We start from the raw sequence: 15832 nt of genomic DNA, 5'->3' as shown, positions 1-15832 counted from the left end.
TTGGTACTCAGGCTGTGGTCTGCCGCCTGCATGCATAAAATACTAAGGCACTGATTTTCCAAGTGGCTCGGTGAACTTACATATCTTTCAAGCTGCTTTCAAAATCTAACCTGAAGATCAGTTAATTTGGGCTCTTCTTTTTAAAGGTTTCAAGGTCTCACCAGTTTTCAAAAATACAAGGATAGTCTTTTTTTTTTTTTTTTCTTTTTTTAAGTTCCTGGTATTGTATAGACGCATACCCTACATATATAGTTTTTTCTTTAAATAAAATACTAATGCTTTTGACTGTATTTACAGCATGGTGATGAAAATCTCATGGCTCTATATGTGATGTTTTTATTATAAAAATATGTACCAACATTCTTACAAACTCAAGTATTTCAGGCAGCTATGCCATGGTTATGAAAGGGCTTGCTGAGATGTGCGCTGCTTTATACTAGCTAACTCTGGGATACAGAAAAGCGTGGATGGGGTGGCAAGGGACACCACTATTCACTACTATTCAGTACTTCTGCAGGTCCTGGTGAAGTCCATGTTGTTGAAGTTTGCTTCTGTAGTATGGGAGCTACTTGTTCCAATGCTGGCAAGGTTCCATTAACAGAAATTGCAAACATATGCTCAACAGGGCTGACATACCCTGTGCAAATTCAATCACACTAACTGAAAAATGTGATTAATAAGAAATTGTAACTAGGTACATTATAACTTTATTACATCTACTGTTATTTTGGAATTTTAAAGCAATTTAAACCTGATTCTATTAAATGTTTATAACTTTGTGATCCACATTGAGGAAAGCAAAAAAATTAAAGTATTTGTTGCTAAAGCTAAATGTACAATTACCTCTACATAGCTCAGAACCCTATACTAACTGCCACCAGTTCAGCATTAAGGCATCTAAACATAAATATGCACAAAAGCTTGAAAAGCTAATGGATGAAGCAGCACCATTAACATTATAATGTTGAGTGCTTGAATCAGATATTCCTCATAAGATCCTTTGAATTACCTCAGATTTATCCCTAAAATAGTTAATGAAGGATAATAAGAAGAATACAATCTGAATCAAAGTCCTTGATTGTTCTTTGAGCTTGCTGTCATCTTGAAATCATGAGGGCAAGGGAAGTTTCTTTTACTTAGTAGACCATTATTTATCCAACACATTTGAATGCTTCCAGTTTATTTCAGCCTATCATAAAATTACACATTTAGAGCACATTACTTGCTCCAGAAATGGGCTGTAAAAGTCCTAATAAAAAATAATAACTTGGCCTGTAAAGTACCTACATCTAACACTACTAATTTTGTTTTTAGGTACCAACAGCCGTAATGACAATCATACTTTGCTCTTTTAGAGCAGCCTCCGCTTACTCATTTCAGTGCTCTTTAACAAGGAAGGTAAAAATTATTAACTTCATTTCACAGATCAGCAGAGGGATGAGGCAGTTTATCCATGAACACACAGTGTCACTGACCAAAAAAAAAAATGCAGGTCATTGACTTTCTATTTGATGTATCTGCCACAAAACAATACAGATTTTCTGAAATGGAGTTCTTCTGAGGGAAGAAAAAGTATCAGTTGTCTCTGCTGCTCTTTTCAGCTCAGACTGTAAGGTGCTATTCATTCCTTTAGTCTTTCCTAGTTATGCCCAAGCAGCCTGTCTCTATTCCCAGGATTAGAGGGACAGAGCAAGAGAGTCTCTGTCATCCTCCATTCCTTCCTCAGTCATCCTTTTGACTAGAACAGCAGGAGAGAAAATTAAGTCCTTTAAGTCAGCAGTCCTCCAGTGTTGTCTCACTCGTTGATGGGGACAGGAAGGATGACATCATTGAACAACACGGTCTGCTAATGCCTTTCTCAATTTACACTCAGGAAACAACTGCCTTCATATTGAAATATCAGAGGAAGTCTAAATGCTCCTGGGAAACAGATGATCTAAAGTAGCTTACAGAGGCCAACAAACACTCCAGAACTGCCAGAGAGGAAAAGGAAATAATCCCTGGACACAGAGCTGGCTCTGTGCCTGGCAGACTATGGAGTTGCCATCAATTGCTACCTGATTGCCCAGCAATCAGGGCTCCACTGACATCATAAATTGGAGCGAGCACAAAGGAGTTCACCTCTTCTGTCTTGTACTGCCTGCAGATATCTTCTAGGGCGACTGTGTGGCTTGCTGGCCATGCAGTATGAATTCAGTAGAATTGAGATGGGATGGCACTGCAGAATGCACCTCTGTGTTCTCTCGGGATGCTTAAGAGAAAGCTGATCACCAGCTTTCTTAGCACAATCTGTGTACATGCATGGCTCATTTCCTTTCCCATCAACTCACAAGAACTCCCTTCATTACTGTGCAGTAGTACATGCATGCGAGATTATTAAAGTAGTTATTTCTCTGCAATTGGATTAAAGATGCTGAAACACTTTTCTCAGATCTTAAAAAGACAATGTTTTCCTCTACGGAAATATACAGTCTTATTAAATGTTCATAGATTAGAGAAGCACCACTGAAAACTTTCATCTTAGTGTAACATCCAGAGTCTTTTAACAAAACAAATCTAGTCAAGTAGAACCGCAGTCAAAAAAGAAAAGGCTTACCTGCAGCTGCTGATCTAGTTCTGGAAATGCCAAAGGGAAGGAGTTTTCAGGAGCATCATCATCTAGAAGGTACAGATGACATTAAAAGCTAGTATCTACCAAGAAGGGCATTTCAAATGATCTGTTCAAAGTAGTTCTAAATTGCATATATTCGCAAACATCTTCATGTATATGCTTATTTTTCTACATTTGAGATACCTTAATGGACTCTTTAACAATATCAATGGGTGGGAAATAAGGAAATGTTTAGGTTCTAGAAAAGCAGAAATCCTATTTTGTATTGCTGTGATTAAGAAACAAAACAAAGCCGTTACAGAAGAAGAATGTGACAATTTAAAAACAATACAGTGAAACAATCTTACTCCCTGAGATATCTATTACAGTGCAAAATAAGGAACCTTCCACAAACAGCATCCTTACTATGAAAAAGTTCATCACTGGAATGAAAGGGAAAGATGACTTCCCCATCACAGTACAATGACTTACCAGGGCTAAAACAACAATAATAGACATCCAAAGACAACTGCATGAACAAGAAAATAAGATTGGCACACCGGCAACTAGAAGATAGTCACCAACATAGAGATGATTAAAGTGAGGAAGCACCGCAAAGTTCTCCATACTGTAAGGAAATGTCTTTACTTTAACCTGCGGATTGTAATCCTTCCCTCCCTCCCAGAGTTAGTTCATTCATGACAATGAGCCAAACTTTGTTTTTATTTATTTCTTTATTTTTAGTACAGGCTTCATGCAAAGGTGGGACAGAGCGTGCCAGTTGCGTCAGTGTTGTGGTGTGGACACCTGCCCACTAGTAGCTGGACTGAGATCAGAAATATGAATCATACTACGCAGTGTCACAGCTAGCCACCGCAATATTTCTTTCTCAGTGACTTTCACACTATCAGTTTTGCATTGGGTTGTGATGACGGTTTATGTATCTTACTACAGGTTATGGGAGGTGAAGAGAAGGTTACTATCAGCCAGCTTACGGAGTCGTAATGTGTCAAAATAAAACAAGGATGGCTCTGACTGGAGAAAATTGCTACCATAGGTCAGATCCTGTAGACTGTTTTATGCTGACAAACCTGTATACCACAAATCCCCAACAGGATTTGAAGAACTATGTGTCAAAGCAGGTTTAAATTATTTTTCCAATACTGTTATCTCTTTATCAGTGGTCATGTACTGGCTAACAGACAGTCAGGACCTTACTTTTAACTAGCTTGGCCTGAGATGGACACCACTAGGAAGGAATGCCCAGAGGAAGGCAAATACAATGATACGAAAGGGAAAAGGAAACATTTATTAATCTCTGCAAGAAATAAAGCAAAGAAGTATATTTTTATGGGCTAGATGTCTTCCTCATAAAGTCACACCCACACACACAACTTCCACTTGTGCACCATGTCCTATACATGCCTATTATAGAAAATATTTAAATGGCTTTTATTTCAGAGTTGTACCCTGATTATATGCAAGTGTTTACCTTTAATTTTCTGTTGCTTTCTTGCACGATATTTAAAAATAGACCAATAATCTAAAAGAAGAAAGATGAATCATATGACAGAGCTAAAAGGAAGGACAGAATAGGACTCAGTCAGAGAGGGGTACAGCTGCTCTACAGATATTTGGCCAAATAGCTGATGAATATTCTGACAGAGATACTGGACCAGAGGAATGGTCCTATTTGTTTTGACAATTTCAGCAGTACAACTTCGGTATAGTAACAGTAAGGAGGGAACTCAAACAATTTTATCTTAAGGAAAATCAAAGAAAAAGTCACCCCAGAAGAAGAGACATCAGCCAAAAAATACCTTTTCACTGAATCAGATATTAATAAGGAAAAATAATGTTGCGGAATATTAGAAAATATTTTGGATTCCCCTCAGGAAAAGCAACAAACAAACAGTAAATAAGGTTTGAAAATGTTTTAGAAAGGATGGAATAAGGAGAGAATTTACTGTAGAGGAAATCCTTTCAATAAGCAGATGTTCCGTACTTATTTTCTGAACTCAAGTGACTGAGTCAATGGTACTAAAAATGGAACATATTGGTATCCTAACCATTAAGGCATACCATAGTACATTTTATAATGGGCCTGCCCTAGCATCTATTGAACAGCTGCTAGGGTTTTTTTTAGTTATGCTAGTTTAAGACTTGTTTAAATCATCCTCTCAATGATGCTCACCACATCAGATAAGCTGGGGACTTTGGTGGCTTGAAATTTTTCTGAGTTCCTAATTCTCTTGGGCTCCTATCAAAATTTTCAGCTTAAGTGTTTAGCCCACAAAACCAAACAGATTTGCCCACAAAACCAAAGTGTATCTCCACAGCTAACTGCAAGCTTGTTTTCCACAAAACCAACAACAAAAAGATTTCCCCATAGCTTCCAGTGAAATTAATTACTTCTTCAGGTTGGTCTGTATTTCACTGTTGTCAAAGTAACAGCCACAACAACAAAAATTACTTGGTAAAAATAAAACACATTTAGATTTCACAAAAGAGGAAAGCAAGTGACAGCAATTATTCACTTCCTAAGATTCTTTTAAGGATACATGCAGAAAATCAAGAGGCAAGAAACTCTTGCAGTTTCTTCTAAAAGAATTACTACTGCCTTAGTGCACAGGGGAACAGACTAAATCACATTCTTTTTGCTTTCCACTCAGTTGAGCTCAGACAAAGCATCTTGATGTTTCAAAACCAGCTCTGACCATTCCTACAGCAAAGCTAGCAAGATAACAAATGAAGAAGCTCCCTAAGCTGCCCAGCCAACACACCTTCATGCCAAGATGGCATGATGGGCAGTGGTGTGCACGGGCAGCAAGGCTAAGCCACTCAACCTCTGATGTCTGGGTGAGCTCTTGTCTCTCTGCTGATCACACCTACTCATACAAACGTGATGATGCATTTATTGTAAGAAATGGTACAGAGATTCACTCAAGCAATCTGATCTAGAAAGCTGAACTACATTAAGACTTTCTTTGCACAAAAGTCTTATTACTTATTAATGATGTTGTTACGCATTCAGTCCCCCAACATACACTAATGTTGTGTGCATTTAAGAACAAATCATGCTTTCTGGGAAGCTTACCATGTTTTGGCCTTCTGGAAATATCAATAGCACAGATTTCCATGATGTAGACAAATAAGTAAAATCCCTCGCATTCTACTGTCTGACAAAATGCTTGGTATAGTGAAGAGTAACACTCCTGTCTCTTCCTCTCTACCTGCTCCACTGGCATATGGGCAATGGTCGATGACTAAGTACTTGAAGAACAACAACTGATTTGTTTGCAGCATGAACTCACAAATTACAGTATCTCTTGGATCTTCACAAAGATAGCCAGAAATAGAACATAAAAATTTAAATGTGTTAAAAGCACATTAAGGTTGCTAAATCAAGCACTCAAAATTTAGGAAATGCCAATCACAACTCTGCTTCCTCGAGTAACTGAGTTATGATCCAGTCTTTAATTATACAATCAGATACTAATTTTCTCTCCTACATGCGTGGGCAAGTGTATTCAGATCTCTTCCTCCTAAATTAAAGAATTAAATTGGTAACATAAGCAGGCTGTTATCCTGTAAGTAGATCAGCCCTTGTACAGGAAAAGTGCTCAAACCCGACTGCAACTGACAGTTGGACATCACTGGAAAACCGTGTTACAAGGGGTCCGGCCTTGGCCCTAAGAGGGCAGTGAGGCCCAGTAGCTACAGTGCTGGTTACTGACAGATGAGCACAGACTGATCGAGTTCATCCTGGAAGGCTGTGTGGCTAAGTGACTGGGACTTGGCACCACTGTGTGAAACTCCCTGGGTTCTATTCACAGTTCTGCCCGAAGCGACCTTACGCAACCCCTCAGTTACCTCACGCATAAAATAGTGAGGAATGGTCACTGCCCGACCCAGGAATAGGCTATGAAGGCTTGCTCAATAATAAGAGTTGCAGAGCTCCCCAAAATAGCACAGCCCATAACACAAGAGGTAAAAGCAAAACCCTTCTACTCAGTATACCTTCAACCTAAGCCTAAAGTGTCCTGTGAGGAATGTACAGCCTCTGTCCCTTTGAGGGTATCTCACGTAGGTTCCTAACTTCCCCAAAATACAACAAGTAAGTACTTCCTATCCTAATAAGGTCTTGCACGCAGGATTTACTAAACATTTGGGGCTGCAAAGACATGCGTGAGCCCAAACTAAAAAGTGAATGTACTGCAGTGTTCTTATATTGTCCCACTCCTAGAATTTCTTATTTTATATCACAGAAATGCCCAAAAGATTTCAAAAGTGGGCTGATCATGCCAGCCCTTGAACAGACAGCCACACTGGCAGTATGTTTCCCACTCAGGAGCTAACAGCATGTCTGTAGATAAGAAACGAAGAGTGAGATGAGGTGAGTGGTATGTGATGATTCTCATCATTTCCAAAGACCCAGCCACTTACTTGTAGGCTGAGTGCAGTTTTGGAAAATCGGCTTTCTAAATTTCACCCATATATTTTAGCAATCTCCATTAGTTTTCAATCAATGTATTATCAGTTGAAAAGTCTTTGCTGCCATTACAAATGAAAATGAAGATGGAGTAGGGCTTTGAAGCTTGCTATTGACACAGCTATTACAAAACAGTCTTACCAGATCAAATATAAAAGCAAAAAAATATTTATGGTCACTAGGAAAACAAAGGCATAAAGAGGAATAAAACAAGTCATTTGCTATGCTAGCAAAAATACCATGTCATTTCACTGTCTGTCAGTTTTATTAAAAAAGATATATTTTGCTTTTGTTATCTGTGATTTTTCCCAGAGAGTGCTATCAGAGGTAGAGCAGTAATTTATCACCACATTGCTACCAGAATTCTTTTGTTAGATTCAAGTTTTTATTCTGTAAGGGAAATTAAAGAGATATTTACCTGTACAGTTTTTTTTTTGTTTTTTTTAGATCTACTACACAATACATATCCAGTACTGTACATTTAATAATTGGATATGATGTTTTAATGAAATGGTCAGTAAATAAGATTTAATGACATAAATTAGGATATACTGGATTTAATTGGTTTAAATATATCAATGTTGATAAATTAAAATGAACTTTCTATTTGGGACCACTTATTTAAATTCTGGAACATCATATTCAGTTTAACTTGCATTGATATAAGATAGACTGATATTATATATCTCAAATACATTAATTTAAAACAGTACCTTAAGTCAAACTGTTGCAATATGATGTCAGACATACTCTGGGAAACCTATGTTTGATGCCAGCTTAGTGAACTTGAATAAAAGAGCCAAACATAGATATCTATATATACACGAATAAGAGATACACAATAAAACTGTCATCTTATATAGCACTCAAATCAGCTGCTGTTCTTGGGACTTTTAAGGAACTGGTTCGCCAACATTCATATAAAAATGCTGTACAAAGCACAAAGCAAAGCATTGACTGTCAAATAATATAACACAATTAAGTTATTTCTTGTATACTCAGGATAGGCGAGCTCCCGTCTTGTAGGTCAGTTAACACAAACTAATCTCTTCTCATGAGTTGAGAGCAGTTTCTCCTTTCACTGCTTCTCACACCCAGTGCTTGGTTACAATCCTAGCCAGTGAGATAATCACCACCCAGAAGAAACATTCCATTTCCCCTTTTTATATCTAGTTATGCTGCAAGTTCCTCCAAGTAAGCTGTGGTACAGCCCCTGGAAGGATAATGCAGCGTTACTTGGTGAAACCTATCACTGTGTCTTTCAAATGAGATAAAATTCAAGGAAAAGTTTAAGTCAGAGAGATTCTGTCACCACTTAGCCCTGGTGAAGGACTTCCTGTATGTACCCAGCTCATCTTAAAAAATGTGCTATGTAGTTCTTCACACCATCTTGATCTGACTATGGTTTATTGTAAATTTGGAAACCTTACAAAAGTTTCTTTGCTTTGCCTTCTCTGAATATACTAAATGTAATAATATTTAATAATATTAAATGTAATAATATTTATAATGTAAAAGGTAATAATATTTATATGTTACCACTAGAAGAAAGAGCAGAAATCTTGTGATGCAGGGGCATCACAGGGCATGAGTTAGACCTCTTACTAGCCCCTAAGGGCAGAGAAATATATGGCAGTCACTTTACTGGTTGCTATTTAGTTTTATCACTACTCAAAGATTCTTTGCATATTGCTGGAACTTTTGTCTGTATGTAATAAATGACTCAAAACTATGGAAAGGTTTAACAGAATGTAACAGAAAAAGATTACCTTTCTGTAAGTGAGATTCTTTCTGTAAATGTTAAGAGAGGCTGAAATTATTAGCAGGATAGAGAAGTAAAAAATAAATATGATGCAATGTTAAGGAAGCTAGGCTTCCTGCCTTTCATGTCCCTCTTCTTCCAAGCTATTCACAACCTTGTTATTTCCTACTGCCGTCTCCTGTCACAAACCACTCTACCCTCTTTGATTTTCCCATGGTCTCAGCTTTCCCTGACTTGTTTTCAGTGTCTCCCATAAGCATTCTCTTTCTGTAATTCATCACTCCCCTTTCTTTTCAGTCGTTCTCCAAATCTAGATTTGCCTCAATTCTTGTATAAGAAATGTACCGTGCCATTGTAGCTTCAGAAGTGACAAGGATTAATTATAATTTTCCAAAACAAAAATATAATTAGCATGTTACTGTAATTTATGAAAAGAGGGCACATAGACAGCCACATGTATTTCCTTATATTTCTTCTCCCAATTTTTGTGGATTACTCATCTTTATAAGCTGCAAGTCATGTGCAATAATATAAATGTTTGTTTTGAAATCTCCTTGCATAAGGGATGATATTTTATTCCAAACTAATAGCTGCAAAATGGTATTATGCAATAATTACCTAGGGAATATAAAGTACACTCTACAATATTTTTTAAAATGAGGAAATGATATCCAAGTTAAGACTATTCTCAGAAAGCTTAGGAAGGGACTTCACAGTGCATCCTGTCCCACAGAGCACTCATCAGCAGTGGGTTTGTTATCTTTATCAGAGATCCTTAGATTTCACATCATCAACACTTCTCAGACAGTGGCTCACCTTTTTCAACAGCTCAGTCAACTTTATTTAAGATACTTCCTAGCTTCCATTTTACCTTGTCACACCCTGATTTTTTATTGCATCTCAATGGCTCCCCAGACCTTAATAATATTTAAGATACAAACTAAGAATATTCATTTGTTCCAAAGTCTGAAGGGGCCATGTGCATACAGAGCATATTTGAGGAAATTAATGCTCAGTCAGCACTAGCTGACAGGATAAACATCAATGAAGTTTCTGCTGCTTTCTCAGAGAACATGCCATGCGGGGCATCCGTTTCCTGAAACCTTTCACCAAGCTGGGCACGTGTGGCACTTTCCAACCTTCCTGTTGAAGGGAAAGTCTCTTCCTGTTCTAGCCTCACTGTCAGTACAAAATGTCCCTTTTCTTCTATTATTTTAAAATTGCCTGAAAATCAAGCATACTGTAAATACAAATGATTTTGATAGTTAATTAAAATCTTAAGTCTATCTTCCTGAAACCATTGGAAAAAAGTAATCTAAACTGTCAGTCAGTCATTTTAGTCTAATGAAATTGTTAATGGAAACATTAAAAGCTATTGGTCGAGAAAACTGATTATACTATACTGCTATCGCTCAGTAAGAAAATTCACCCATAACTCCGGACTTCATTTGATAGTGTAGACACTAGTAAAAGCATGTAAATAATTAAAGCAATCACTTCCTTGTGGTTTAATCTGTAAATTAAATTGTACCTGGGGATTCATCCAGGCTGAAGGCAATTCGTACTGGCTTATCAGCAGGTACCCTGGCGGTGGTGATCATGTGGGCACTTGAGCCAATGCTTTTACTTGTCTGTTCCAGCTGCAATAATATAAACAAAACATTTATTACAGAGCATGTGATACCATCCAGCAAATGAGTTTTAATGCTTCTCATGCATTCATAGCTACCTTTCTCATTCTAACCAAGCAGCGTTTAGAATCAAAGCCAAGGGAATGCCATTTCACTTATCCATTTAAAAAGGATTCAAGTGCAGACTGCCTTTCTTTTGCTATTTGCAGATTAGAAAGTACAATGGCAAAGGAAGCTTCCCCTCTCCTCACCTGCTTGCTCCCCGCCATTGCCCCTTCAGCAAGCCTTGACTCGTGGCAATGCTGCCTGGTTCTGAAGGTGAAGAAGGAAGAAGGGGTGGGGAGTTGAGAGTAACATGACCCCAAGCCTGCCATGTGATTGGAAACGTGCACACCACTCCAGATGGTGTCAATGAGGAGGCACCCAACCTCCCACCTTCCACCCATGCTCCCCCAGTCAATGGACAGAAAGTTAGTGGCTTGCCAAACCTTGGTGGTGGTTCTTCAGCGGACCTCTGTGCAGATGTAGGGGTCTTTCTGCATGGGTTTGCCTCCCAGATCAGGACCTTATGCAGTCCTTGGTATTTCTTCTGAGACCAGCAGCTCCAAAAAGCGGTTTTAATGAGATGAGACCCTGTCCATTAAGAAAACTGCTAATTCACTTCAAGCAGAGCAATGAAGAATCATTGAGTAACAAAGAAGTTTGTTACTACTGATCTGTACTAGTGCAGTTAAAGTATCTTCAAACATTCAAAAGTTATACTCACAGTTCAAGTGCATGCATTAACCATTTGAATGAATGGTATGACTGAACTCTACTAAGTAGATGAACACAAACTTGATCTTGTTGTATACCTAGCACAAAGCTGCTGAAATTCACAGATATTAACTTTCTAATTAGCTCCATGTGTGAAGAACGTGAAGTCAATGGGACTGCATGCATGCAAGAGATCTGCCCATAAAAAATTATTTTAGGACTGTAGACTATGCTATCCAGAGTGCATTGTATTCATACCAACAATGTGGACAAATAATGAGAGTGGCTTTTAAATCACTGTAAAAACTCCAGGGTCAATGAGAAACCAAATTTTTCAGGAAAATGCAACAACAACAATGACAATAATAACAGTTGCTAAATAATTGCTAAACATATCTTAGTGATATGTTGTACCGCATATTACTAAGAACATAGCATTTAGCTAGTGAAAACACAAGCCAATTTCCTAAGCCAATAATCTTCCAGTTTTTCAGTGAAGTAGCGATTATATTGCACTGAAATCCCAACAACCCATTCCAATTTACACTTAGTTATTTGGCAGTCTCAGAAAGTCAATAGAACAGAATATTACAGGATTACAATCTTCCTTAGTGATGCATGAGTGAATCAAATTCTTCCCTGGCATCATTGCCTTGCGACCAGTGGAAGAATATCAAATTTGCATTTGGCCCATTAATTTCAGCCTTTATCTGCATTAATATTTAGCTAACAGATACAGTTATTCTGTAGCAATGTTACACAATCATTCATTAGAATTAACTTTAATCAAAGAAATTGTAATTTAAAAGTCTTACTTTTTCTGAAATTAACAAATATTCTAATATCATTAAATAAATCTCATTTAGAGGTGAGAATTTCTTTTTCTGCTGACACATGAAAAGTATCAGGGATTATTCCTTATTCCCCCTTACTATTCATGAAGGCACAAAAATTTGAACTGATACCTATTGGGCAGAGATGAACGAAGGTCAAATAACTGCCACAGTGTATGATTTTAGTCTCAGAGAAAGATCTCTAGAGTCGATTGAAATATTCTATTATGAAGAGCACTAACATTTACCTTCTCGACATTATTGAGCTTTTTTTCTTCCTCCGGAAACACTTTATAAGAAATATTTGAGACATTTCATTTTCTTAAAGGACAACGGAACTGCTAATCCAAAATTGTTTGATTTTATTTTCCTTCTCTACTCCCCAGTACAAGGTAAAGAGGAAAAACAAAGAGATTTTAAATGATAAGCACATCCTTGAAACAAGGCTACTCATCATTCTGTATCATTCCCCTGACATCTACTATCACAAGTGATCTTCCACTTCACAGTTCATATCATAGCCTAAGAAACTAAAATGATGCATTCTGCTAAAGGATTTAAACTTCTATAGCAATATTGTTTGGAATAAACTTGTTGTCTTCTCCCAGTTACATGGTCTGCAGTCTTTAGTATCTTTACGTTAGCTCTCTTAACTCTAGGTGCTTGAGGGCAAGAATCAATACCCTCTCAGTAAGTAATGGTGACTTCTATCGTAACACAAAAGAAAGTTTTCATTTTATTCTAATTCACACACACACAAACAACAACAAGAAGAACAACAAACAGAAATCACAGAGCAATTACTCTGCTGTCTGGTTTCTTATATTACAGTTATACCTTCAATCAGTTCTGTGCAGCATCCTCAAGCTCTTCATCACAAAAAGCAGTAAGAGTACAGAGAGAGGTGGAAGCATTCTGTGTGCAAACAAGGTGATGCAGGAAACACACAGCCTGAATGCCCCCATCCCACCCACCTTCTCCACACATGATGAACGGTATCGCTGTAGACAGAGATGAATGTGAGTGGGCAACCTGGAATTTAATGTCCTTTAATGAGCAGCCCCCTAGCTCATGACAATTGCCCACAGCTCTGGCTGCTGATGCTTCATAAAAAATCTGTAGCAGAACCCAGATAATCTAAGTGTTGTTACAGCGTTATCAGTTTAGTTCAGTTTTCACACCTGTTGCCTTACCTCACTTAGTAGAGTGTCTGCACTTGTATAATCCAGGGCCAGCCACTGCCTTGGCTTGTCGTTGCCTTTATGGAGTAAAGCTTCAATAAAAGAAAAGGCTGCACCTGCTGCATAGCAACAAACTGACAAGGTCTGAGAAGCTGAGACAGCTGTCAGGGCAACATGCTGCTACCTGCACTTCCCATGGGCTTTGCGGTCCCAGAAGATCACCCTTTTCTGCTTTTCTTCACAATTCTGCTTTTCCTTCCTCTCCTTTCCAGTGGCGAGGGATTATGATGCTGTCATGCTTCAGGGAGGAAAAAATCCTTCTGTCACAGGCATTATTAAACAGCAAGCTGTGGCGAGACCAAGATTTTTAATTCATTAGTCCTGGCAAACCTAAAATACAAACAGACTTGCTTCATAGGACAGGAATGTTTTCAGCATGACCCAATCAGTGTCTGTGTCTATTCCAGCAAACTGGCAAAGATAGCATGACTCCAGTCAGCAAAAATGTCTGTGGCTCCAATCAGCTTGGGGTGACATTGCCAACTTGGACCGGCTACAAGCGGACTATCAAATGATAGCAGCAACGATCAGAGCTAACAACAGGGGATGGGCTCGGTGTTTTGGGCTCGGTTCGCGCTGGCTGCGGTGAAGCGAGGCTCGGCTAATAGCAGGCGACAGCACTGCAGCTTCAGAGAGAGGCAGTGGCACATTTCAGAATGCATGCGCCGTGAAAGCAGTTGTATTTATAGATGAACTGATAATGATGGCGATAACTGAAGCTGACTAAATCAGAGACTTGACTGAACTCGGAGGATTTCCTAGTGTGATTTCTGATAGCATTTCTCAGCTTTGAAACTGCAGGCAAGGAATTAAGAGAGAAATCTCGAACTATCACAAAAGAGAAAAACTTCCGCTTAAATTTTTATCAGGCACGTATACTGCCTACATAACTTTATTTGATTGACTGTTACCACTGTAATTAAAGAAACGGAAAACAATTACAAAATGAGTGCACAATAATATTGAAAAAGGGGTTCTTTTAAAAAAAAAAAAAATTCAAGTTATGTTTTGAAGGTATATTTATTTCTATCAGCTCTAGATGGAAAAGGTTTATCTAACCCAAGTGGAGGAACTGCTAGATTCTTCTGTTGGCTCAGCTGAGATATACAGAGGTTGCAGGACAAGTTGAAGTGAAGTCTCTCTGAAGTCAAATCTTCATCCTCAGCCTCCCACCCCTCCTCAGTTTCTGGCTTCAGCCTAGGATTGCTGTAATCATTGCAGATCTCAGGAACTCAGCAGCTGCCCTCACAAGACCTTTTTCATATTCTGAAATGACCAAACTACAGAGATATTCTATCCACATTGCCCTTCCGCCAGCAATGATCCAGAAGGGTATCAGAGAGCCATACCATTAGTTAGGTGTCTGGTGAGGCAGTCTTCTGAACCGAACTGATTTTAGAGCAAGCAGTAGGCCCAAATAGTTAGTCAAAAGCAGAAATACATCTCTGATTATGCTCACCCTTTTCTCTTGATGTATTTCTGAAAACAAAAAAAGAAAAACGATGGTGTTTTCCTCTATGTCTACTTTGGAAGGGGAGGGAGAGAGATTTGTGTCCAATCATAATCACTACTTCTAACAACTTTCTACAGATCAATAGCATCAGCAACTAATATTGATCTCCAGCTCTAGGACCAGCTATTGGGAAAGTATTTGGAAATACAGAAAATCCTTGTTTCACTGACATTACTAAAAAATACTTTTTTTCTGTTTCTACAGAGCCAAGGTTTCACTGTAAACAGTCTGGGGCCCCTCAGTAAAAGAGGCCCTGGAGCGTGTCCAGAGAAGGGTAACAGAGCTGTGAGGGATCTGGAGCACACGTCTGATGGGGAGAAGCTGAGGGAGCTGGGGTTGTTCAATCTGGAAAGAGGAGGCTCAGGGGAGACCTCACTGCTCTCTACAGCCACCTGAGAGGAGGCTGTGGTGAGGTTGGGGTTGGCCTTTTCACCCAGGTAACAGCAATAGGATAAGAGGGAATGGCTTCAAATTGCTCCAGGAGAGGTTCAGGTTGGGTATCAGAAAGACTTCTGAGCAAGAGCAGTGAGGCAGTGGCACAGGCTGCCCAGGGAGGTGGTGCAGTCACCGTCCCTGGAGGTGTTCAGGAGCCGTGTGGATGCGGCACTGAGGGATGTGGGCAGTGGGCCTGGTGGGGGTGGGCTGGTGGTTGGACTGAGTGATCTTAGGTTTCCAACCTTAATGACTGGAAACATAGGAATGGTCCTACGTAATCTCTTCTGCCAGATGACATTTAGATGGTACAGCTGGCTTTATTACATGTCACTACGATAAAGCCTAAAAAAGGCTCTCCACATAAAATCTTATCATATGCAAGATCTTCAGTAGTCATAACAGGAAGGGTCTTGGTCAGAAAGTATGGCTGAATAGCTCAGGAGTGGCTTTTCCAGAAAGCTCTGACACTCCACATTTCCTGACTGACACTTCAGTTGTACTCTGTTTAAACAGCATATATATTTGAAAACTGAGTTCATCATCATGTTTGGAATCCATTGTATACATATTTTTAAATGT

At 38.8% G+C, this 15832-nt stretch overlaps 1 protein-coding gene across 3 annotated transcripts in view; it reads right to left on the bottom strand.

The window, feature by feature from the left end:
- MAP3K7CL (MAP3K7 C-terminal like) overlaps positions 1–13703 on the bottom strand; it is a 29835-nt gene extending 16132 nt beyond the window's left edge. The window contains exons 1-6 of one of the 3 annotated variants that reach the window (XM_019620473.3): positions 13258–13703; positions 12902–12979; positions 10964–11108; positions 10727–10787; positions 10376–10484; positions 2597–2658 (exon numbers count right to left, since the gene is read on the bottom strand). In XM_019620473.3, coding sequence (XP_019476018.1) covers positions 2597–2658; positions 10376–10484; positions 10727–10744 — 189 coding nt within the window. In that variant the 5' untranslated portion in view covers positions 10745–10787; positions 10964–11108; positions 12902–12979; positions 13258–13703. The remainder of the gene's footprint in view (positions 1–2596; positions 2659–10375; positions 10485–10726; positions 10788–10963; positions 11109–12901; positions 12980–13257) is intronic. The other 2 variants (XM_003202881.5, XM_010722562.4) reach the window with 2 other exon arrangements.
- Positions 13704–15832: the final 2129 nt, after the last annotated feature.

The sequence above is a fragment of the Meleagris gallopavo genome, chromosome 1 (genome assembly GCF_905368555.1).
Source record: "Meleagris gallopavo chromosome 1, MGAL_WU_HG_1.1, whole genome shotgun sequence".
NCBI lineage: Eukaryota > Metazoa > Chordata > Aves > Galliformes > Phasianidae > Meleagris > Meleagris gallopavo.
This window is presented reverse-complemented; position numbering and strand designations above follow the sequence as displayed.